This window comes from Phyllobates terribilis, unplaced genomic scaffold (genome assembly GCF_046119375.1).
Source record: "Phyllobates terribilis strain yellow unplaced genomic scaffold, ASM4611937v1 Scaffold_3__8_contigs__length_932513732, whole genome shotgun sequence".
Taxonomy (NCBI): Eukaryota; Metazoa; Chordata; class Amphibia; order Anura; family Dendrobatidae; genus Phyllobates; species Phyllobates terribilis.
Genome location: NW_027362763.1, coordinates 194,684,494 through 194,709,551, shown reverse-complemented (window position 1 = coordinate 194,709,551; position 25,058 = coordinate 194,684,494). Strand labels below are relative to the sequence as shown.

Here is a 25,058-nt window from a genome sequence, read left to right as displayed (position 1 = left end):
GATCCCGCTCCACCACCACCACAACTCCCGGTAAGTTCAGACTATAAGACGCACCCCCCATTTTCCTTCGAAATTTGGGGGGGAAAAAAGTCTGTCTTATGGTCCGAAAAATACGGTAATCAATATTAATATAAAATAATTATAATTAATATATTAATATTGAGCAGAATTAATTTCAGCCTATTGGTTCTGCCCTCCACAACAGTCATGGTCTCTCATGTGGCCCCACAGGAAAATTAATTGCCCACCCCAGCTCTGTTATATATAGCGTTGTGTTTTGTATAGAGCTGTACATAAGGGAAAAAAATTGCACGCCGCTGCTTCTCTTGTTTTGCATCTACAGATGTGCGCCAGACCACGTGTGTTAATGACGTGACTTATTACACGATCTATTAAAGGGGGTAACATGACATGTCACATGATACACTGGGAGATGGGGGGCCATGCCTTCTAAACTGCCCGGGGTCCTGGCTATTCTTAATCTGCCCCTGCTTGGGTCACTCATGAAATAAGCAGACGGCAGCAATTTATTCTCTTCATCCTATAGAAATTATGCTGGGTGTGCGCTCATCCAATGCAAGCGTGAATGTGTATGGAAAAGACAGAGGAGATCGCTGTTGACTGACCAATATCGAACTTCGTGAGTGCAATGGTCTCTCTGTTGATTTTAATATAATATATTTCACTACATTTGTGTATATGCATCTATTAAGAAATTGTTGGATGTGTATGATGCTATCAAGTTGTTATTTAGGCAGCCCATTGATTTTAATGGGTAGCAATGCTTCATTTGCCAAGTGGAAGTGCAGCAGAGGATTTAAACACTGTCAGCTGGGTGCTCTACAAGTTATTGCTAATTGCTAGGAGTCCCAAAAACTAGATATCCCAACATTGGGTGGTCACTTTCAAAAATATACACTGCTCAACATTGCAGAACCAAGAAGGAAAGTCGTGGAAGTATGGAAATCACAGACTGGATAGACATGTTAATGATATGCAAATGATGATAAAAACAAGACAACATTTTCAAAGCATCTCGATTTATTCAGTATCAAGTATGAGCGCCACATGCAGAAATCTCCACACTCTCCTCGGCTGCTATCAATTAGCGGTCTAGGAATGTTCCTTCACACTGAATGCACTTGTGTGGCACCCCTGAGGGTTCTGTCGCCACAGAGGTACTGCACCTCACCCAGAGGTGTGGTGTCTCCTTCTCTCAGGTAAGGAGGGAGTGCTGCCCGGAACCCCAACACCCGCATTCAACACTACACTACTCCAGGCCGGCTGGAAGGGCAAGATGCACTGTGTTCTGCTGAGCCCTGTCCCTGGATGGAGTGGGGGGAACCAAAGAGAGGGGGAACCAGTAGTGGTGTGGGTGGAGGACGTAGAACAGGGGAGCACTTGAATAGTGGGTGTATATAAAGGGAAGCCATCTTAGGGTGGCAGGTCAGTCAGTCAGTGAGTAGTAAAGAGAGGAGGGGAGCAGAGAGGCCCAGGAGGGGAGCAGAGGAGGAAGGCTCCGTCGACAGAAGGGATCCCAGGGGGTACGGTGAGTGCAGGACGGCACCCATACGCCCGAATCTGCCAGGTGTCAGAGGGATCAGGCCGCAAGAAGGGAACCGGTCCCTGGACCAGCCGTGTTACTCCAGGTCTCGGCTAGAAAACCGGAGGCTTCTGCACTTCCATGGTGCAGTTGCCACAGTCTCACCCTAGTCACCGTGAAGGGCATCAAGTAGGTCCGGGAACTCCAGGTTGCCCAGAGGGACTTCAGAGCACCCGATCGGGACTGTGTGTGGGAAAGTGCAGGGCAGGAGGGAGAAGACCCGGCGCGAGAAGTTGGTCTAGTAAGGAACATAAAGAAAGCGGGGTTCCGTCAAGCGCTCCTGATATACTTGAGAAAGTGCTGGACCCCTTGTCTGGTAGACGCAGTGCGACGCGGGAAGCTGACACCCGTACAGTGTACCTGAGGAACTTGAACAGAACTGTGAGTAAACTCGGATGACTGCACTCCACTGCCTCCGTCAGTTATTTCCGCTGCGCCATCTCTCCTGCACCACAAATATATTCAATCCCCCTTTTTGTTGACCGCCCTGGGCCACGAACCAGGCCGCCGCCACTGTGACATATCCCTCCCCCAGCATCTACAGGTCCGGCACTGAGTACCCCACTGTTAGAACCTTGCTCTTAGGTTTTTTTTCCTTTGCTGGTCACATGACCTTGTTGGCCTATTTAATCCTGCTCCGCCCTTCTGGCTTTGCTGGACTTCATTGTATATCTACTTTCTAGCTAGCCTGTGCTCTGTGTCTTGCTCTGTTAGTTTGCTTGGTCTACTGACCTCTATGTTCTATATATTTTGTTTGTTCGTCTGTCTGCTACTATTTCTGTTAGGAGGTGTCCCATATTCCTCCCAGTCCTTAGTACTTGTAGGGATTCCTTCCCCACATCTATAGGTCTCCGTACAGACTAGCTTAGGACTTTAGCAGGTCTGATCGCAGGATCAGGTCCCCTGTTACATCGTAGGGATTAAGCTGAGTTCTATCGTAGGGACAGATCTCCTCTCTTTCCTTAGCTCTGGTAGCAGAACATAACAGTAAGTCCAGCCAGCAAATTCTCTAAGGAAAGATTTTTCTGTTCCATCATGGTGTCGGTTCAGGATTTGGTTCATCGCCTGCAGGGACTCTCTCTGGAGGTGGCCGAGCTCCGTCAGCACGTGAGTAACTGTCCTGGAGCACATTTCTTGGAGCCTAAGGTATGTTTGCCGGATTTATTTTTTGGTGAACACCGAGAATTTTTTTCATTCAAAAATGCTTGCTTATTGTATTTTTGTTTGAGACCTAAGTCCTCTGGGGATGAATCCCAGCGCGTAGGGTTCATAATGTCACTTTTGCGCAAAGAGCCTCAGGAGTGGGCCTTTTCTTTGCAACCTAGTGATACATGCTTCAGATCAGTGGATAGTTTTTTTTCTGCTTTGGGACTATTATATGATGATCCTGACCGTGTCGCATCAGCTGAGACTGAGTTGAGACGTTTAAAACAGGGATCAGGTAATGTGGAAAAATATTGTACTCATTTCCGTCGTTGGTCTACTCAAACAGGGTGGAACGATTCTGCTCTGAAAAGTCTATTTCTTGCTGGGCTCAGTGAAAGGGTTAAACACCTGCTAATTGCTTATCCTACACCTGAAGATTTGCAACAGGCTATGCAATTAGCTATACGGGTGGATAGGAGACTGCGTGCTAGGGTTAATGAGAGCAAATCCTCTGCTATGTCAGTTTCTGGTTATGAGAATGTGTGTACTAACAGTGGTGAACCGATGGAGATTGGATCGGTGGCACCTCGCTCTCAAGAAAAAGACCGTCGATTTTCTGAAGGCTTGTGTTTCTATTGCGGAAAATCTGATCATTTGATTAAAGGCTGTGAGCTTCGTATGAAGAAAGAAAAAAAAAATGGTCAGTCACGCCCGTATTGCCTGTTTAAATTCCAAGGGTATATTTTTAGCTGCTTCCACGATTGCTCAGAAAAAATTAATGGAATTTCGGGTGTTTGTTGATTGCGGGTCTACTCTGAATGTAATTGATGGGGGATTCGTGGAAAGACTCAATTTAGAACCTGAACCTTTATCATCCCCCATTGCTGTGGTTTCTGTGGATGGTTCCCCTTTGAAGAATATTACTCTCAAGGTCTGTGAATTTCCTCTCACTATTAATGGTGTTCACCATGAGAAATTGGATTTGGTAGTGTTGAATAACTTGCCTTCTCCAGTAATATTGGGATTGCCCTGGTTAAAATTTCACAATCCTGTACTGGATTGGTCTACCAGTGAAATTAAATCCTGGAGCCATAAATGTTATGACAAGTGTTGTAACGGGCGTATTGCAGCTTTGGATAGGGGAGAATTGCCTGTTCCTATTCAGGATTTTTGGAGAGTTTTTTCTGAGAAGGAATCGCAGGTTTTGCCTCCCCATAGAGACTATGATTGTTCTATTGAATTTGTCCCTGGAGCGACTCTTCCTAAAAGTCGTTTATTTAACCTTACTATTCCTGAGAGGAAGGCTTTGGAGCAATACATACAGACAAGTTTGGCCGCCGGTCACATTAGGCCCTCTAAGTCTCCTGTGGCGGTTGGATTTTTTTTTGTAAAAAAAGGACGGCGGTTTACGTCCTTGTCTGGATTTTCGTGAGATTAACAAAATTACTGTACGCAATCCTTACCCACTGCCATTGATTCCTGATCTGTTTAACCAGTTAATGGGGGCCAAGTGGTTCTCTAAAATTGACCTTAAGGGGGCATACAATCTGTTGCGCATGAAGGAGGGTGACGAATGGAAGACTGCTTTTAACACTCCTGTGGGTCATTTTGAGAATCTGGTTATGCCTTTTGGTCTTACTAATGCTCCTGCATTTTTTCAGAATCTGATTAATGACATCCTTAGACCTTTGATCGGCAAAAATGTGGTTGTGTATTTGGATGACATTTTGATTTATTCGCCGGATCTGGAGTCTCATTGGCGGAGCGTGCGTGAGGTATTACAGTTATTAATGGACAATTCGCTTTTTGCTAAGCTGGAGAAATGTGAGTTCGCTGTACAGAGAATTAGTTTTTTGGGCTACATTATCTCCAGCAAAGGTTTTGAGATGGATCCGGTTAAGGTTCAGGCTGTGCAGGAATGGCCTAGGCCTATTGGTTTGAAATCGATACAGAGGTTTTTGGGTTTCGCCAATTACTACAGAAAATTCATAAAAATTTTTTCTAGTATTGTCAAACCTCTGACTGATCTCACCAGGAAAGGTGCTGATGCAGTTCAGTGGTCTTCTGTGGCCATTGAAGCTTTTGTGTATCTCAAGGAGAGGTTCACCTCTGCTCCCATCCTTATGCAGCCTGATATGACTAGGCCGTTTTTGGTTGAGGTTGATGCTTCCTCTGTGGGGGTTGGCGCAGTATTGTCTCAGGATAATGGGGATGGATTACATCCCTGTGCCTTTTTTTCAAAAAAATTTTCGGAGACTGAACTGAATTACGATATTGGTAATCGGGAATTATTGGCTATTAAACTCGCATTTGAACACTGGCGCCACTTCTTGGAAGGTGCGGAATTTCCCGTTCAGGTTCTTACGGATCATAAAAATCTGATATATCTTGATGCTGCCAAGCGCCTGAATGCCCGTCAGGCTAGGTGGGCACTGTTTTTCTCGCGGTTTAATTTCTCTGTTACTTACATCCCTGGTACTAAGAATGTTAAGGCGGATGCCTTGTCTCGCAGTTTTTCTCCCATAGTCGGTGCTGAGAAAGAGGAGAACATTTTACAAGAAGGTGTTGTGATAGCTGCTTTGGACTCCGTTTTGGAAAATAAGATTCATAAAGCACAGGAGAATGCCCCTTCTAACACTCCTCATGGGAGGTTGTTTGTGCCTGGGACCTTTAGGAGAGATTTGTTTGTTGAGTATCACGAATCTCGGTTGGCAGGTCATCCCGGAATCTCTGAGACCAAGAGACTGGTGGGTCGCAGTTTTTGGTGGCCTGGATGGCAGAAGGAAGTCATTAAGTGGGTGCGTCAATGTACTATATGTGCTAGATCTAAGTCCTCACATACTCCTGCTGCGGGGTTGCTTTGTCCTTTGGAGGTTCCCAGTGCTCCTTGGACACATTTAGCTATGGACTTCATAACTGACCTTCCCCCCTCTGAGGGTTTTACTGTCATCTGGGTGGTCGTGGACCGTTTTAGCAAGATGTGTCACTTGGTTCCTTTCGTCAAACTGCCCTGCGCTAAAACTCTCGCTAAGGCCTTTGTCAAGGAAATTGTCAGACTTCATGGCATTCCTACTGACATTGTTTCTGATAGGGGTCCTCAGTTCGTGGCTCGTTTTTGGCGTGCCTTTTGTGATAGGTTGGGAGTTCATTTGTCGTTCTCGTCCGGATATCATCCTGAATCTAATGGCCAGACAGAAAGGAAAAACCAGGATGTTGAGCAGTTCTTGCGTTGTTTTGTGGCAGACAATCAAGAGGGGTGGTCTGAGTTTCTGCCACTTGCTGAATTTGCTCTGAACAATCATACATCTTCTTCTGCTGGTTGTTCGCCTTTTTTTTGTTGTTCTGGGAGACATCCGTCGTTTGGGTCGTTCTCCAAGTTGGGATCTGCCGTGCCTGAGGAGGAGAATTTTTCCGGTGATTTGGAGAGAGTTTGGACGGATGTGCGTGGTAATCTTCAGGAGGCCAACAGAAAATCTAAAGACTACTTTGATAGGAAACGACAGGAGGTTTTGTTCGCTGTTGGTGACATGGTTTGGTTGTCCTCTAGGAATCTGCGGTTGAGGATTCCTTCTAAGAAATTGGGTCCCAAGTTTGTAGGGCCCTTTAAGGTGCTTCAGGTTGTCAACCAATCTGCTGTTAGGTTGGAGGTTCCTACCTCCTGGAAAATTAATCCGGTATTTCATGTCTCTCTGTTGAAAAAAGCTGTTGTATCGGATTGTGACGCCTCTGCCTCTGTTCCACCGGTGGTGGAGGACGGGGAATATGAAATTTCTCGCATCCTTAACTCTAGACGGTATAGAGGTAGTTTGCAGTATCTTGTGGCCTGGAAAGGTTTCGGTCCCGAGGATAACTCTTGGGTGAGGTCGGATGATGTTTCCGCGTCCAGACTTATCAGAGCGTTTCACAGGAGATTTCCTGATAAGCCTGGTCCTAGGGGATCCGGAGGATCCTCTTAGAAGGGGGGGTACTGTTAGAACCTTGCTCTTAGGTTTTTTTTCCTTTGCTGGTCACATGACCTTGTTGGCCTATTTAATCCTGCTCCGCCCTTCTGGCTTTGCTGGACTTCATTGTATATCTACTTTCTAGCTAGCCTGTGCTCTGTGTCTTGCTCTGTTAGTTTGCTTGGTCTACTGACCTCTATGTTCTATATATTTTGTTTGTTCGTCTGTCTGCTACTATTTCTGTTAGGAGGTGTCCCATATTCCTCCCAGTCCTTAGTACTTGTAGGGATTCCTTCCCCACATCTATAGGTCTCCGTACAGACTAGCTTAGGACTTTAGCAGGTCTGATCGCAGGATCAGGTCCCCTGTTACATCGTAGGGATTAAGCTGAGTTCTATCATAGGGACAGATCTCCTCTCTTTCCTTAGCTCTGGTAGCAGAACATAACACCCACGGCCCTCGGGGCGCGTCACTTGCGTACACAAATCAGCAAGATGCGCTGCTGTCAGCTGCCTGTGAATGTGCCGGTTGATGATGTCCCTGATGTGCTCAATGGAAGACAAGATCGGAGAGTCTGCAGGCCATGGTAGCACGTTGACTCCGTACAGGCTGCTAACAGTAGCTAGTGAAACATGGAGCTTGTAATTTCCATAATTCCACAAATTTCCCTTGTGCTGAAATTTAATTGTTTAGTATTATATATACAGTCCAAATGAGTGACTAATGTAAAGAGCTGTGTCATATGACCAGCCGTCACTCTGCTGAGTGGCAGACGTCTGAGGGAGAGATTAAGCAGATGTTACATGCTAAGTCCATGTCCCATGAAAAGCACTCCTTGGTTTGCAAATTGTGATGATACAGCTTATAATCTCTATCAGCCAGACGTTTAGATTTGGTAATCCAAGAGAAATATACTATTATCTTTGTGTTGACTTGTAAATGTATGTGTATGTCTGTGGCTGAGGAAGGTCAGACTGGTATTTGTATAGCCCTAAATGTTGTCTTCTCTTTGATTCTGAAACAATGATGTTTATTTACAAGAGCTCCTGCAATACCAACTATGTAAATTGATTAGCTCAAACAATGAGACCTGAGCCTTGTGAGTAATGCCCTCCCTAACCCCGACCTGTGATTGATGACCTTTATATGTAAATATAAAAAGGGTTTTCTATCCTGCTGAAGACAGACTTGAAACAGAAATTGGAAAGAGACTTTACAAGGAGAGTCAAGGGTCAGACTTTCTGAGACCATCAGACACTCTTCAGGAGAGTAGCTTGCAGCATGGCTTTACCCAGAGAGACACAGATTTGGATTCTACATGATTCCAGCCTAAGGGTATGGCCCTGACTGGAAAGATACAGATCTGCTCCAATGACCATCAGAGAGCCCATGGATACATTTGGGGAGACCAGGTTGGGATGATGAAGTCACCTGGCACCATGGATATGTTGTTTGGGGTTGCCAGGTGGGAACCTCTGGTCTCCTGGAACCCATGGAGACATTCGGAGAAGCCAGATTGGGACCAGCCGGTCATCTGGCCCCATGGAAACTCTCGGAGAGGCCAGGGTAGGACCCTCGGGTCTCCTGGCCTTGTACCTCGATGGACTGCTAGCTTCCTAAGTTTGCCACTACATGCTCTCTGTGGGGGCCCACCTGAAGCGGGGGAAGGGGGGGCACTGGTTGAGGTAGTTGGCACTGGAAGTCCCAAAGTTGCAGCTGTTCTATCTCAGGCGAGCGGAGAGGAAGGGTGAGGCTGTGTAATGTTGTACCATCTTGGATAATTGCTTGGACTGTTCTGTTATTGCCTGTTTTGTGATTCAATAAAGTATTGCCACACTGTTTTACCCTCACCCTGTGTTATCTGAGTAGTATTACGCCCACGGAAGACCCCGTCTCTTCACACAGGTGTATTTTTTTTATTTCCTTAACCTGTGTACAATGTTCGAGTACAATGTGATTTTTCTCACCTAACATCCGAATGACATCCAATTGACATGCAAATACGATCTGATTGCAATGTGGTTTTAACATGAGCTTTAACATAGAGTAATTCTCGGTCATTTACACATAGATTTCCAAGAAAATATTCTTCAATACATATATATTGCAATGTGGTTTTAACATGAGCTTTAACATAGAGTAATTCTCGGTCATTTACACATAGATTTCCAAGAAAATATTCTTCAATACATATATAGATATATATAAATATGTGAGTGAGATATATAATCAGTGCTTTCAGTGTGTAGCTTACTGTACATGTAATTTAGTAATAAATAATTAATTTTCTGAAAAAAATGGCGTGGGGTCCCCCGTAATTTTATTAACTAGCTGATGGAAAGCTGACAGCTGGGGGCAGATGATTATAGCCTGGGAAGAGGGTAATACCCATGGAGCTTCCCAGGCTATTAAAATCAGCTCACAGCCGTACACTTAGCCTTTACTGGTTATTAAAATGGGGGACCCTCCAAAAAATGACGTGGAGCCCCCCTATAATTAATAACCAGCAAAGGCTAAGCAGACAGCTCCGGGCTGATATTAATAGGCTAGGAAGGGGCCATAGATATTGGCCCTCACCCAGACTAAAAACATCAGCTCTCAGCTGCCCCAGAAAAGGGGCATCCATAAGATGCGCCAGTTCTGGCGCTTAGCCTCCGCTCTTCCCACTTGCACTGGTGCGGTGGCAAGTGGGGTAGTAGGGTTGATGTCAGTTTTGTATTGGCAGCGGACATCAAGCCCAGTTGTTAATAATGGAGAGGCGTCTATAAGACGCCTCCATTACTAACCCCATAGTCAAATTGTAAAAAAAAAAGCAACACCCAGAATGAAGGGAGCTTTCCCTTTGACTTGTATTGTAAAGTACAAAATGTCTTTCGATCTGAAAATTCCTGAAGAATGATCCGGTCACTTCTTTTAACCAAATGGCATTTTTAGAAACCTGAAGCAGCTAAAAGGCGCTCAAAAGCCTGGACATATGATCAGCAAGTCGTCTTTACATAGAAATGCATATGTTCATTCGTTTACTGTTAGAGGGATTCTGCCTCGGAAACTGCTTGAAAAAATATGTTATGTGTACATACCCTGATACTGCAGGGTGGCCCGTGACCTAGGCAATGAGGAGAGCGCAAGTGTATTAAAAATCCCTTTGTTCTTGAAAACTCATGGTTTTGATAAAAGGTAATTTGGAAAGTTGCTTGTTTTATCAGCACTTTGCCATTATAACCATTTAAGAACTTATCACAACCTCTTTAAGGAATACTAGGAGATTTCAGATCTGAAGCCAGCAGAATTGTAAATGCCGCTCTGGAGTATAATACTGGCTGTTCTATGGTGAGGATGCACTTTTATGTCTAGGAATGATTGAATATGCACATAACAATAAATGTTAGACTTTCTTAGAAATGTCTTTATTTTTTATTAATAAAATGTACATGGCATGTATCACAGACGTATCTACACTACAAAGAAGAACACTGGCAGTGTGCAGACAATCCGGAGCGCTGCTTAGTTCTTCTTTTTGAAAACCTGATGGCAAACTTGATCCTCACATGTCAGTTCCTGAAATATAAAGGTACAGTACAGTGAGTAACCCTGGGGTTCACATAGATCTTCAGCACATGCTGGCAGCAATCAAGTTGATTTTTCAGTATTATCCACCCGCTCACTCCACCATCCGGCTGTATGTGGGGATACACATGGTGGGGCTGTCCCACCAGAGGATCCATCAGTGGTGCCAATCGGCATATAATTCAACATGGCCTCATAGATCCGGCAGATGAGCCCATTTGACCTGACTTTTGAGTCAACCACTTGCAGTTTGTAATCAATTAATTCTCTAATATCCCATTAGTCATTATTGATAATATGCGTAAATAAGTGCATGGCGTATGTAGGGGTAGGACCCTTTATGTACTTTAGCCCAACAGTAGGCTGGGACCACTATTCACATCCACATATCAAAGGTGCTGGTAGGGTAGATTGCCAAGCACAGCAGTCCGCTGTCTCCATTAGTCCCATAGATATCAATGAAACAGCAGTGTGCACGATTACTGCCACACCATTCCATCAGGGGGCGCCAGAGACCATATTCGCTGCAGGTCCTGGGTTTCCAAACACCGGCAACATAAACACTGCCTATTCTGTGGCTAGATGACATGTTTTTGCACTGGGCCAACCCCTTTAATATGTTGTGCTCTATATGCAGTAGTGCTATCATTTATTTTCCTGGTTCTGATTAGTTTTCTCCCCTCATGATGCTATCTGTGAACCAGAACAAGGTTTGTGTCCATACACTCCTTCTGCTGTGGAGCCACAACTTCTAGCATACCCTTATAGCCTGCGCTGAAGGTTGCTAATCCCTTAGGCCTCGTGTACACGTAGAGTATTTGATGAGTTTTTTACCTCAGTATTGGTAAGCCAAAACCAGGAGGAAGGAGTCGGTGGACTCCGAAACGCATCGATATTAAACCTGCAATTTATCTATTATAACTTGTGTCATAATTCTAGATAGTACAGAAACACTTCCAATCCGGTTAGACTTGTATAGGTGACTTTCATCCGTGACAGCCATAAAAAAATGGCCGATTTTCTTCATTCCTCATTATTAGAGATGAGCGGTGTTCGACTAGAACTGTTCGCCAATCTCAAATTCGAGCTGTTTTGGGCGGTGTTCGAGTTGTTCGACGAACCCGAACGATTTGCAAAAAATTCGGCTGTTCGAGGTTATGTTCGATAACTGTTCGTGCACCAAAAGCGTGTCCTGCATGTCTGGTGCTATTTAGAGCACCAATCATGCAGGGATTGTCTGCCACTCACTGTAATGCCACAGCCATGGTGGTTGTGGCATTAGAGTGATTGCCCAAATCGATGGGAACTGTGCTCACAGTGAAACATGAAAAGCCGGCAATTCAGCAGCGGCGTACACAGGTACCCGACAATTTAGAACCGAAAGAATAGAGCTTCACACATAGATTAGATAGATAGAAACATGTCAGCCACATATATACGAAGTACAGTGAAAGTGCTGCTTACTGTACTTGTCATTTAGCGTAAAGGATTTATAAAAAAAAATAATAGTGTTTTCATGCACCGTCTCTTTAAAAAAGCCGCCGGCAATTCAGCATCTGTACCCGACAATTTAGAATAGAAGGAATAGAGAATCACACATAGATTAGATAGATAGAAACATGTCAGTCACATATATATGAAGTACAGTGACAGTGTTGATTACTGTACTTGTCATTTAGTGTAAAGGATTTATCAAAAAAAATAATAGTGTTTTCATGCACTGTCTCTTTAAAAAAGCCGGCCGGCAATTCAGCAGCGGTACCCGACAATTTAGAATAGAAGGAATAGAGAATCACACATAGATTAGATAGATAGAAACATGTCAGTCACATATATATGAAGTACAGTGACAGTGTTGCTTACTGTACTTGTCATTTAGTGTAAAGGATTTATTAAAAAAAATAATAGTGTTTTCATGCACCGTCTCTTTAAGAAAGCCGGCCGGCAATTCAGCATCTGTACCCGACAATTTATAACAGACAGAATAGAGCTTCACACATAGATTAGATAAATAGAAACATGTCAGTCACATATATATGAAGTACAGTGACAGTGTTGGTTACTGTACTTGTCATTTAGTGTAAAGGATTTATTAAAAAAAAATAATAGTGTTTTCATGCACCGTCTCTTTAAGAAAGCCGGCCGGCAATTCAGCATCTGTACCCGACAATTTATAACAGACAGAATAGAGCTTCACACATAGATTAGATAGATAGAAACATGTCAGTCACATATATATGAAGTACAGTGATAGTGTTGGTTACTGTACTTGTCATTTAGTATTAAAATAAAGGATTTATTATTAAAAAAATTGGCGTGGGGTTCCCCTTAATTTTAGTCTCTAGCGGAGGTTAAGCAGACAGCTGGGGCAGATGTTTGAAGCCTGGGAAGGGGGTAATACCCACGGAGCTTCCCAGGCTACTAATATGAGCCCCCAGCTGAATACATAGCCTTTACTAGCTATTAAAATGGGGGACCCCCCCAAAAAAATGACGTGGGGTCCCCCCTAATTTAATAGCTAGCAAAGGCTAGGCAGACAGCTGGGGGCTGATATTAATAGCCCAGGAAGGGTGCCATGAATATTGGCCCCCTCCCAGGCTAGAAACACCAGCCGTCAGCCGCCCCAGAAATGGCGCATTCATAGGATGCGCCAATTCTGGCACTTAGCCTCGCTCTTCCATGCTGCCCTGTAGCGGTGGCAGGGGGTAATAGGGCTGGGGTTGATGTCAGCTTATAATGCCAGCTGACATCAAGCCCAGGTTAGTAATGGAGAGGCGTCTATAAGACACCCCCATTACTAACCCCATAGTCAAAGTTAAAAAAAACACAAACACCCAGAATAAAGTCCTTTAATTGAAATAAAGACACAATTCTTTATTGTTCTAAATTAAACCATACTTACCATCACGCCCATTCCAGCTGAAGCCAACGATCTCCTGTAATAAAAATAAAATAATAAAGCAACCTCATCCTTACCTTTCCATGGTTCCCACGACAGCTTCAGCTCTGCTACATCGAGATGACAGGCTGGACCGCAGCAGAACGCCGCCATCCAGCCTGTCATCCCGCAGACACTGAGAAGCGCAGGCATGCTTGCGCTCCACATTGTCTCTCTGTGACGGCATAAAGATGAGCCGAGGTCATGTCCAATGAACTCGGCTCACCTCATGCACGTCACTTACAGCGTGGGAGAATTCTCACGCTGAAGCGCTGAGTGCAGGAGAATTTTCCCACGCTGTCAGTGAGGTGCATGAGGTGAGCTGAGTTCATTGGACATGAGCTCACCTCATGCACGTCACTGACAGCGTGGGAGAATTCTCCTGCACTCAGCGCTTCAGCGTGAGAATTCTCCCACGCTGTCAGTGACGTGCATGAGGTGAGCCGAGTTCATTGGACATGACCTCGGCTCATCTGGATGCCGTCACAGCGAGACACTGAGGAGCGCAAGCATGCCTGCTCTTCTCAGTGTCTGCGGCATGACAGGCTGGATGGCAGCGTTCTGCTGCGGTCCAGCCTGTCATCTCGATGTAGCAGAGCTGAAGCTGTCGTGGGAACCATGGAAAGGTAAGGATGAGGTTGGTTTATTATTTTTCTTTTATTGCAGGAGATCGTTGGCTTCAGCTGGAATGGGCGTGATGGTAAGTATGGTTTAATTTAGAACAATAAAGAATTGTGTGTTTATTTCAATTAAAGGACTTTATTCTGGGTGTTGTGTTTTTTTTAAATACTTTACTAGAAATTCATGGCGGTCATGTCTAATACTGGCGTGACCCCATGAATTTTGGGCTTGGGGCCAGCTGATAATACCAAGCTGGCCCTAACCCCTTTATTACCCAGTGAGCCACCGCACCAGGGCCCTGGATGAGTTGGGTACAGCGCCAGAAGATGGCGCTTCTATGAACGTGCCATTTTCCGGAGTGGCTGCGGACTGCAATTTGCAGCGGGGGGGGCCCAGAAAGCTTGGGCCTCCCTGCGCTGCTGATTCCAGCCCCCAGCTGCCTAGTTGTACCTGGCTGGTACAATTCTTGGCTTCAGCTGGAATGGGCGTGATGGTAAGTATGGTTTAATTTAGAACAATAAAGGATTGTGTCTTTATTTCAATTAAAGGACTTTATTCTGGGTGTTTGTGTTTTCTTTTAACTTTGACTATGGGGTTAGTAATGGGGGTGTCTTATAGACGCCTCTCCATTACTAACCTGGGCTTGATGTCAGCTGGCATTATAAGCTGACATCAACCCCAGCCCTATTACCCCCTGCCACCGCTACAGGGCAGCGTGGAAGAGCGAGGCTAAGTGCCAGAATTGGCGCATCCTATGAATGCGCCATTTCTGGGGCGGCTGACGGCTGGTGTTTCTAGCCTGGGAGGGGGCCAATATTCATGGCTCCCTTCCTGGGCTATTAATATCAGCCCCCAGCTGTCTGCCTAGCCTTTGCTAGCTATTAAATTAGGGGGGACCCCACGTCATTTTTTTGGGGGGGTCCCCCATTTTAATAGCTAGTAAAGGCTATGTATTCAGCTGGGGGCTCATATTAGTAGCCTGGGAAGCTCCGTGGGTATTACCCCCTTCCCAGGCTTCAAACATCTGCCCCAGCTGTCTGCTTAACCTCCGCTAGAGACTAAAATTAAGGGGAACCCCACGCCAATTTTTTTTTTAATAATAAATCCTTTATTTTAATACTAAATGACAAGTACAGTAACCAACACTATCACTGTACTTCATATATATGTGACTGACATGTTTCTATCTAATCTATGTGTGAAGCTCTATTCTGTCTGTTATAAATTGTCGGGTACAGATGCTGAATTGCCGGCCGGCTTTTTTAAAGAGACGGTGCATGAAAACACTATTATATTTTTTAATAAATCCTTTACACTAAATGACAAGTACAGTAAGCAACATTGTCACTGTACTTCATATATATGTGACTGACATGTTTCTATCTATCTAATCTATGTGTGAAGCTCTATTCTGTCTGTTATAAATTGTCGGGTACAGATGCTGAATTGCCGGCCGGCTTTTTTAAAGAGACGGTGCATGAAAACACTATTATATTTTTTAATAAATCCTTTACACTAAATGACAAGTACAGTAAGCAATACTGTCACTGTACTTCATATATATGTGACTGACATGTTTCTATCTATCTAATCTATGTGTGAGGCTCTATTCCTTCTTGTCTAAATTGTCGGGTACCGGTGTATGCCGCTGCTGAATTGCCGGCCGGCTTTTTTAAAGAAAGCGTGTTCTGAGCAGTTTGTCAGCTTTTGGACACCTTTGAAGGTGTTTTCTATGTGTTTCTATGTGTTTTTGTTTGCCTGCCATTGGTTTTAACGGTGTTCGACGGTGTTCTAAGGTGTTCGACGAACAGTTCGACGAACAGTTCCTCGAACATCCCGGTGTTCGACGAACCGAACCGAACCCGAACACTACGGGGGTGGCTCAACACTACTCATTATAATGAATGTGTGTTTTAGCCATGAAAATCAGAGATGAAACACATATGTGAAAAATGGATTCTGAATGAGGCCTGACCTAAACTGATATGCTACAGCAAACTATCCCCTCTGGAGGGGATATTGTGCCCACAATGAGGGCAATGAAGTCGCGGTGATCGCATTAAAGTTAATTAATTAATGTCGCCGCCCCCCCGCAAGTATGATCGCTGTGATTGGCTGTTCAATTTTTAATCACAGGCAATCAGATTGCCTGAAACACTGATGTCCAGCCTAGGATCGATGCTGCTCTGATTGGTGCAATCACCGATGACATCGATCGGACCAATCACAGACGTGCTGTGATTGCCCTGTGACCACCCTGCATGTCCTCATAGTAGCAGAGGATTTGTACAGGGCGGTCACACTGCTGATCTGCGCTGTGCTGCGCCTAGTGGTGCCACAGAAGCCTGTGACACCACAATTCCTGTTCCTGCTGCTGCTGAAGAAAGAAGAGAGAAGACATCTGTAAGTAAATCTCTGCCTGATCTCTCCGAATCCACCCCAATCACCCTGTAAGTCTCATGCTGGGCCAAACTAATTTGTATGCTCAACAATTTTTGGCACAAAACCGCTAATCATTTTCTAACTGGACTCCTGTAGACGCAGTAGAAATTATGAAGTTTTTGGGGCCTGGTCCTTCATATGGTGATACTGAAGAAGCCAGAATATTGGAGTGTTGATGTTTTGTATAACACTCCAGTGTTCCAAATGGTCATAACCCGGACACATTTTGAGGCCATGCACAAGTTCTTGCATTACATCGATAATGCACGGTGTCCTGCAAGAGATGACACCAACTTTCATTGTCTTTTCAGTCATCGAGGACTTCAACAAGTTTGCTGAAGTGTATGTGCCCCAAAGGAACATCTGCGTGAATGGGTCCTTAATTCATTTTAAGGGGAGGCTTAAATTCCAGCAGTACCTGCCCAGTAAGAGGGCCAGGTACGGAATTAAGCTGTACAAGCTGTGTGAGAGTACCTCAGGGTACACCCACAAGTTTAGGGTTTATGAAGGGAAGGACTCTCGGATTGAACCCCCTGAATGCCCCCCTGTCATGGGAGTGAGAGTGAAAATTGTGTTGGATTTTGTGCACCCACTGCTGGATCAAGGTTATCACCTCTTTGTGGATAACTTTTATACCAGCATACCACTCTTCAAGCCCCTCTCTGCGTGAGGTACCGCAGCCTGCGGTACTGTCCGCAAAAATCAGAGACGCCTCCCGAAGATGCTAATTGGGCAGAATCTCACAAAGGGTGAGAGCAGAGCCCAATGTAGCGACAACCTGCTGGTGGTCAAGTACAAGGACAAGAGGGATGTTCTTTTCTTGACTACCATACATGATGAGGGGTGATGGTAGCACCCCCAGCACTGTATGAGTTACCTCTACACAGGTCGTCAAACCAGACTGTGTACTGGGGTACAACAAGTACATGAGAGGAGTTGATCTCTCTGATCAAGTCATCCAGCCGTAGAGTGCCTTGTGAAAGGCCAAGGTGTGGTACAAGAAGCTGGCCATGCACATCGTACAGATGGCAATGCACAACACTTTCTTGCTATCACGATGTGCAGGTCAGACTTCTGCGTTGTACCTTCAGTTCCAGGAGGTAGTGATCAAGGCCCTGATATTTGGCAATGGTGACGGAGCGGGCCTCAGTACTTCTGGAACTGAAGGACGTCGAATCGTACCAGGCCAGCATTTCCCGGGGAAGGTCCCTCAAAGAGCAAAAAAAGGTAAGTCATAAAAGAGGTGCTGATTGTGTTACCGAAGGGGGATATGCAAGGACACCACTGAACAATGCGACACCTGCCCCGACAAACCTGGCCTGTGTATGAAAGAATGCTTCAGACTGTACCACACATCCATGGACTACTAAATTCATTTCTGACTTTTACAAATGACATATGACAACCTGACGAACACCACACAACTGACTTATGACAACCTGACGAATGCTACACAAAAAAATTCACATATCAGTTATCAGTATATCAGTTCCATAAAGGGGGCACTTGCTGGCCATTTCCACTGTTTAGGCACATCAGGGTCTCTGAAAATGTGACATGACGCCCACAGATCATTTCATCAAAGTCTGCATTCCAAAACGTAACTCCTTCCCTTCCGAGCCCTGACGTGAGCCCAAACAGTAGTTTTTTCCCACACATGGGGTATCAGCATACTCAACTTTTGGGGTCCAATTTCTCCTCTTACCCTCGTGAAAATAAAAAAAACGCAGCTAATAGATCATTTTTGTGGAAAATGTTATAAACTTTTGCGAAACACTTTGGGGTTCAAAGTGCTCACCACACATCTAAATAAGCTCCTTAAGGGGTCTAGTTTCCAAAATGGTGTCACTTGTGGGGATTGCCACTGTTTAGGCACATCAGGGGCTCTCCAAACGCGACATGCTGACCACTCTCAATTCTAGTTAGTTTTGCTCTGAAAACGTCAAACAGTGCTCCTTCCCTTCCGAGCCCTGCCATGCGCTTGAACAATGGCATTTCCCCACATATTGGGTATCAGCGTACTCAGGAGAAATTGCCCAACAACTTTTGGGATCCAATTTCTCCTGTTACCCTCGTGAAAATAAAAAAATTGCCGCTAAAATATAATTTTTGTGGAAAAATAATGATTTTTTTTTTCACGTCCCTACGTTATAAACTTTTGCAAAACACTTTGGGGTTCAAAGTGCTCACCACACATCTAAATAAGTTCCTTAAGGGGTCTAGTGTCCAAAATGGGGTCACTTATGGGGGGCTTCCACTGTTTAGGTGCATCAGAGGCTCTCCAAACGTGACATGGCATCGTCCATTTTCAATTCCAGCGAGTTTTGAAAACGTCAAATAGTGCTCCTTCCCTTCCGAGTCCTGCCTTGCGCCAAAACAATGGCTTTCACCCACATATGGGGTATCAGTGTACTCAGGATCAATTGCACAACAACTTTTGGGGTCCAATTTCTCCTGTTACCTTTGTGAAAAAAAAAAATTGGGGTCTAAAGTAAAATTTTAGTGAAAAAAAAGTTAAATGTTTATTTTTTCCTTTCACATTCGATTAATTGCTGTGAAGCATGTGAAGGGTTAATAAACTTCTTGAATGTGGTTTTGAGCACCTTGAGGGGTGCATTTTTTATAATGGTGTCACTTTTGGATATTTTCTGTCATATACTGTAGACCCCTCAAAGTGACTTCAAATGTGGTGTGGTCCCTAAAAAAAAAGTTTTTGTAAATTTTGTTGTAAAAATGAGAAATCGCTGGTCAACTTTTAACCCTTATAACTTCCTAACAAAAAAAAATTGGTTCCAAAATTGTGCTGATGTAAAGTAGACATGTGGGACTTGTTATTTATTAACTATTTTGTGTGACATATCTCTATGATTTAAGGGCATGAAAATTAAAATTTTGAAAATAGCGAAATTTTCTATATTGTCGCCAAATTTCTGATTTTTTCACAAATAAATGCAAATTATATCGAATAAATTTTACCCCTATCATGAAGTACAATCTCAAAATCAGTGGGATCCATTGAAGCGATTCAGAGTTATTACCTCATAAAGTGACAGTGGTCAGAATTGTAAAAATTGGCCTGGGCATTAATGTGCAAACCACCATCGGTAAAGGGGTTAATTGTGATTTGTTTTTTTCTGGAGGTCCCGTAGGTGATTTATGACCACATCAAAGTCAAGCTCAACTTCCTTGTATTTTGTAGTCTTCAATTAGCTGAAAGGACCTCAGAAAAAGACAGATAAGGCCGTGTGCACACATTGGGTTTTTGCAGCATTTTTGTCTTGTTTTTTTCTGCAAAGATTTGTCACAAAACCTGAAGTGTTTCTTGATGTCTCATGCACACGTTGCTTATTTGTGACTTGCAGATTTGGTGCAGATTTCACCCATACTAATGAATGTGAAATAATCTGCAACAAAAACACATAAAATACGTGCGTATTTGACGCTGCATTTTTCCTGCCTAATTTCTGCACCAAATACTTAACATGTTCACATACCCTAAGGCCATGTTCAGTATTTGGTTAGTTTTTACCTCAGTATTTGTAAGCCAAAAATAGGAGTGGAATAATCAGAGGAAAAGTTTAATAGAAACACGTCACCACTTCTGTATTTATCACCCACTCCTGGTTTTGGCTTACAAATACTGATGTAAAATACTGACCACATACTCAACTTGTGCATGTGACCTGAGAGTTATAAACTGTCAGAGCAAGTTTTACTGACAGATTCTCAGTTAACTCATTCTGCAGCTAGTAATGTGGAGGGAAATAAGCAGTCTGGTGAAAAATGTTTGATAAAAATCTAAGTAAATAAATTCTTTTGGCCCAAAATACATGCATTTAAATAAAAAACAATGTCCCTGAAAATGTCCTTTAATTCCTTACCATGAAGATTTTGCCTCCCTCGATCCATTGCTTCCAGCCGCGGTTATTCTTCTCTCCCTTCTGGACACCGACAAGTTTATCCCCATCCCAAGACACCAAGGTCTGTAGCAAGAAAATAACAATCATCAGTTTCACAAATGTGAACAGTGAAAAATATCATTTCTGTCCATAGACAGTCGGCATGAACGGACCTGCACCACGCGATTGTCCAGGGTTTTAGTCTTCTCCTCAAATTCTTCCCCGACTGTGAAGTCGACCTCGTAATTCCTGAATGTGCTGAGGGTCTTTGTCTGAAACTTATTTCCATTCTGAATTATTTCTTTAGTCTGGGTCAAATGAGCAGCAATCTTCCGGGTGGCAAAGTCAATATCTGCAGAATGAAGGGAACATTCAATCAATCGCCATAGTGCTACCATCCAAGTTTTAAGTATTTGTAAGACTCTATACATGTTAAGATGAGCATGACTTGAGCAATAGTCTGATCTTTGTACTTACACGCACAAATATTTTTCCTGTCATAAGAAAAATATTATTATTGCAAAATAATGTGGTTATTCTTTAGTCACCATTAGAAGTTTTGGTGCAATAAGCTATTCGTGAATCATGGCAGGCCTGTGGGTAGGGTCTTTATCTCTGCCATGGCCCCTCAGATACCGCTGGCATAAATATCTTCACTCTGTTTAAATTTCCATGCCGGAGCCGTCCTAGCCACGGGTGGTGCTTGCACAGATCGATCTGGTTGCAGGTTTCAGTAAAATGCCGCTGGTGCGATTTGCATACATACGATCACGTGCCAACTAGACTTGTGCAGCCTCGATCAATACTAGTGAACTGAGCTAGGCTGGATATGTCTAGTTGGAATGTGGCCAGAACTATGCAAATCCCATACTTGTGGTCACATCATCGCTTGGCACTAGCAAATTCTGATAGCACTTACTGTGAACTGTGAGGATTCACAAGTCTGCGGTCACATACAGTGAGTGCACACTTGTGCCCCAAGCCTGGACAACCCCTTTAAGTTCCGGTAGAGAAAATTTAAAGAGTGTGATGATGGGACTCAGACTGGATATAAAATGACACTATACCTAGAAGGTAACATTGCTGTCCACCATGTTCATCACACCTGGTGGATATGACAGACTTTTGTAAGTTTTTGCAACTGAAAATCAGCTCAACATCTGAATGAGGCAGTTTCTGCAGCAAGTGAATAGAATTTTACAAAGCTTACTTAGATGCAATTAATCTTCCACATGACAGTATACTCATATTAAAGGGGTTGTCAAGGCTTGGGACAAAAGGCTGCAGTTACTCGATGTGACCCTAAAATGCTGGCATTGCCGGTGTGAGTGGGTGGCCACTTGACCGCAGGTATGCAATTTGCTTACTTTTGGTCACGTGCTGAATAGACACGCTTGGCTTCTTTCCATACAAATAAATTGAGAGAATCCGGACACATCTAGTTGGCATGTGTCCGCTCACACCAGCAATGCTGGGGAGTTATGACAATGTGCGCAATCCCTGTCATTACTTAAAGGGGTTGTCTCCTCATCTTACTTCAGGAGCACAATGCTACCATGCCTCCCACCTTCCTGCTTGCTCAGGGACAATATGCTCCTGAAGTGTGAGAGATTGGATCAGCAGCATTGTCACACAACTGGCCAGAACTATGTCTCCTCTAATGCAGCAAGCAGAGGCAGCATCGAAGGAAACTATGGGTACTGAAGCTGCATTGGAGGACATTAGGGGTACTGAAGCTGCATTGGAGGACATTAGGGGTACTGAAGCTGCATCGGAGGACATTAGGGGTACTGAAGCTGCATCAGAGGACATTAGGGGGACTGAAGCTGCATCAGAGGACATTAGGGGGACTGAAGCTGCATCAGAGGACATTAGGGGGACTGAAGCTGCATCAGAGGACATTAGGGGGACTGAAGCTGCATCAGAGGACATTAGGGGGACTGAAGCTGCATCAGAGGACATTAGGGGGACAGAAGCTGCATCAGAGGACATTAGGGGTACTGAAGCTGCATGGGAGGACATTAGGGGTACTGAAGCTGCATCGGAGGACATTAGGGGGGCTGAAGCTGCATCGGAGGACGTTAGGGGGACTGAAGCTGCATCGGAGGACGTTAGGGGGACTGAAGCTGTATCGGAGGACAATAGGGGTACTGAAGCTGCATTGGAGAACAGTAGGGGTACTGAAGCTGCATTGGAGGACATTAGGGGGACTGAAGCTGTATCGGAGGACATTGGGGGTACTGAATCTGCAACAGAGAACATTAGGGGGACTGAAGGTGTATCAGAGGACAATAGGGGTACGGTACTGAAGCTGCATCGGAGAACAATAGGGGTACTGAAGCTGCATCTGAGGACATTAGGGGGATTGAAGCTGCACCAGAGGACATTAGGGGGACTGAAGCTACATCAGAGGACATTAGGGGTACTGAAGCTGCATCAGAGGACATTAGGGGGGCTGAAGCTGCATCGGAGGACGTTAGGGGGACTGAAGCTGCATCGGAGGACGTTAGGGGGACTGAAGCTGTATCGGAGGACATCAAGGGGACTGAAGCTGTCTCAGAGGACAATAGGGGTACTGAAGCTGCATTGGAGAACAGTAGGGGTACTGAAGCTGCATTGGAGGACATTAGGGAGACTGAAGCTGTATCGGAGGACATTGGGGGTACTGAATCTGCAACAGAGAACATTAGGGGGACTGAAGGTGTATCAGAGGACAATAGGGGATAGGGGTACGGTACTGAAGCTGCATCGGAGTACAATAGGGGTACTGAAGCTGCATCTGAGGACATTAGGGGGATTGAAGCTGCACCAGAGGACATTAGGGGGACTGAAGCTACATCAGAGGACATTAGGGGGACTGAAGCTGCATCAGAGGACATTAGGGGGACTGAAGCTGCATCAGAGGACATTAGGGCGACTGAAGCTGCATCAGAGGACATTTGGGGGACTGAAGCTGCATTGGAGGACATTAGGGGGACTGAAACTAGCCGAATGTAGCAATCTGCCCAGCAGCGCTTGTTGTCTCTGAAAGCATGAAAGCGCAGACTCCTTGCCAGATCACCAACCACCACTGACAGACTGCAGAGGTGGCTTGTGAACTCTAAAATTAAAAATCTGCCCATTCTTCAGAACGAAGAGGGTTTTTCAATTTGAGATAAATTACTACATTTCTTGTACAAGCACTTTGCAATCCATTTATCCATTTCATAAGATGAACCAACTCCTCTAATTCTTATCAGCTTTCGTAGCCAACACCTAACAAACAGATCTGGTTCACGTTGCACCTGGGAGCAGTAGTGTATGGAATGGGCAAGAACTGTAGACACATAAGCAAACGCCACAAATGCAGGTTACCATAAATTGCTGTAAATCCGATCAAGTGCAGGTGTAGCACACGGTTATTATACATTGCCACAAATCCAAAACAATTCATGGTGACCTGGGGTTTTGCCTGTGCAGCACATTTCTGCAATTCAGATGCAACATTTGATCCCGTGCCAAATCCTGCACCTTTATCTATACTGCTGCATGAAATATCTCAGCGAACCCTCTGACATATGATATAATTCCCACGTAAGCACAAACCTTATTTTTAAGCAATCCTCAATAATCCCCAAGTACTATCACATTGATAAAACTGAAGAAATTTGGAATACCTAGTGCCTTCATGTATCCATCAAAGTTGTCGTTGGTCTCCATGACCCAGGTGCCATTGAAGTCTGCAGGCATGATGATGTTACCGAGGTGGGTGCTGCACAGTCAGCGAGGACGAGGCGGACTACAAGGAGACTATTCTCACAGTGGCTTATATACTGTGGAGTAAAGGCTTCCTGGGATCCAGATAAAAGGGTTTCAAAGTCACAGATTAGTTGACAGAGGACTTTATCTCTAGTAATAAGTCCATAGGTCAAGTCTGTAGTATTATCAGTTCGATTTCATATTTTATTGCAGGGGTGGACAGAACAGGTGATACATTAGTCATTGTAGCTTTGACCAAAATTTGACATGTCAAATTTGCACTTTTCTATATTTAAGTATGGTAGATAAAGAATTTGGTAAAGAAATTTGCACAGAATTGCAACTTCATACAAGGCAATATGTAAAGTCAATGCAAAGAGTGTATATAGAAATGATATAGGACTGAGATAAAGTAGAATAAAGCAAGAAATTGGGGACAGAAGCCATGATAAGGTGACTAGGTAACCTGATGAATTCAGAACATGAAAAAAGCGGCAGTGTTCACATCTGCATTGTGGCATCAGTTTTTTGATGATGCTACATCACTTATCATATAACAGATATCACTGACAGCCATCATTTATAATTATCCTGCCCCTGCAGGTAGCACTATCATCCTGCTAAATAAGAGGCTCCAACGCAAATGTCAGCTTAGCCCATAGCCTTACGTAGTTAGTTTAGCACTGGCTGGAATATGTTATTCCTGGTCGGTATATATAGCTTGCCTTTAGTTTCAATGATCACTGTCCTTTAAACAAACCTTTCATAAATCAATGGTACATGCAAATATACAAAACTTTCTAATATATCTTCTTAGAGTAATATGCTTCTCTCGCCACTTTTGATCCTCTTCTTATCTTCCCCCGTCTCCTAAACACATCGTTCAAGACAAAATGACTTTGAGGGATCAAATGACAGCAGACAATTATTGTCTATTAATAGGGGAGGAGGAAGGATGAGCATAATGATAGAGACACACAGGCAATGCTGCTGTTTTCTAACAAGCGTTTATGTTCATTGGATTCAATGCTGGATTCTCAGTTACCCTTCTCGGTATTGGTATATAATGTCCTCCAAAGTGACAGGAGAGTGGAAATCCCTCATGTCTATGTGTGCTATGAATGAGAGACAGCAGCGAGTCTTTACCAATTATCTCAAGGACA

The 25,058-nt window shown here is 44.2% G+C and overlaps 1 protein-coding gene across 1 annotated transcript; it reads right to left on the bottom strand.

The window, feature by feature from the left end:
- Positions 1-10,075: 10,075 nt before the first annotated feature.
- Positions 10,076-23,987, bottom strand: LOC141258011 (retinol-binding protein 2-like). Its single transcript, XM_073673003.1, has 4 exons — positions 23,814-23,987; positions 20,331-20,509; positions 20,140-20,241; positions 10,076-10,248 (listed from the first exon to the last, which is right to left on the bottom strand). Exons 1-4 carry the CDS (start codon positions 23,884-23,886, stop codon positions 10,195-10,197), a joined length of 408 nt encoding a protein of 135 aa, XP_073529104.1. The 5' UTR covers positions 23,887-23,987; the 3' UTR covers positions 10,076-10,194.
- Between the last annotated feature and the right edge of the window lie 1,071 nt (positions 23,988-25,058).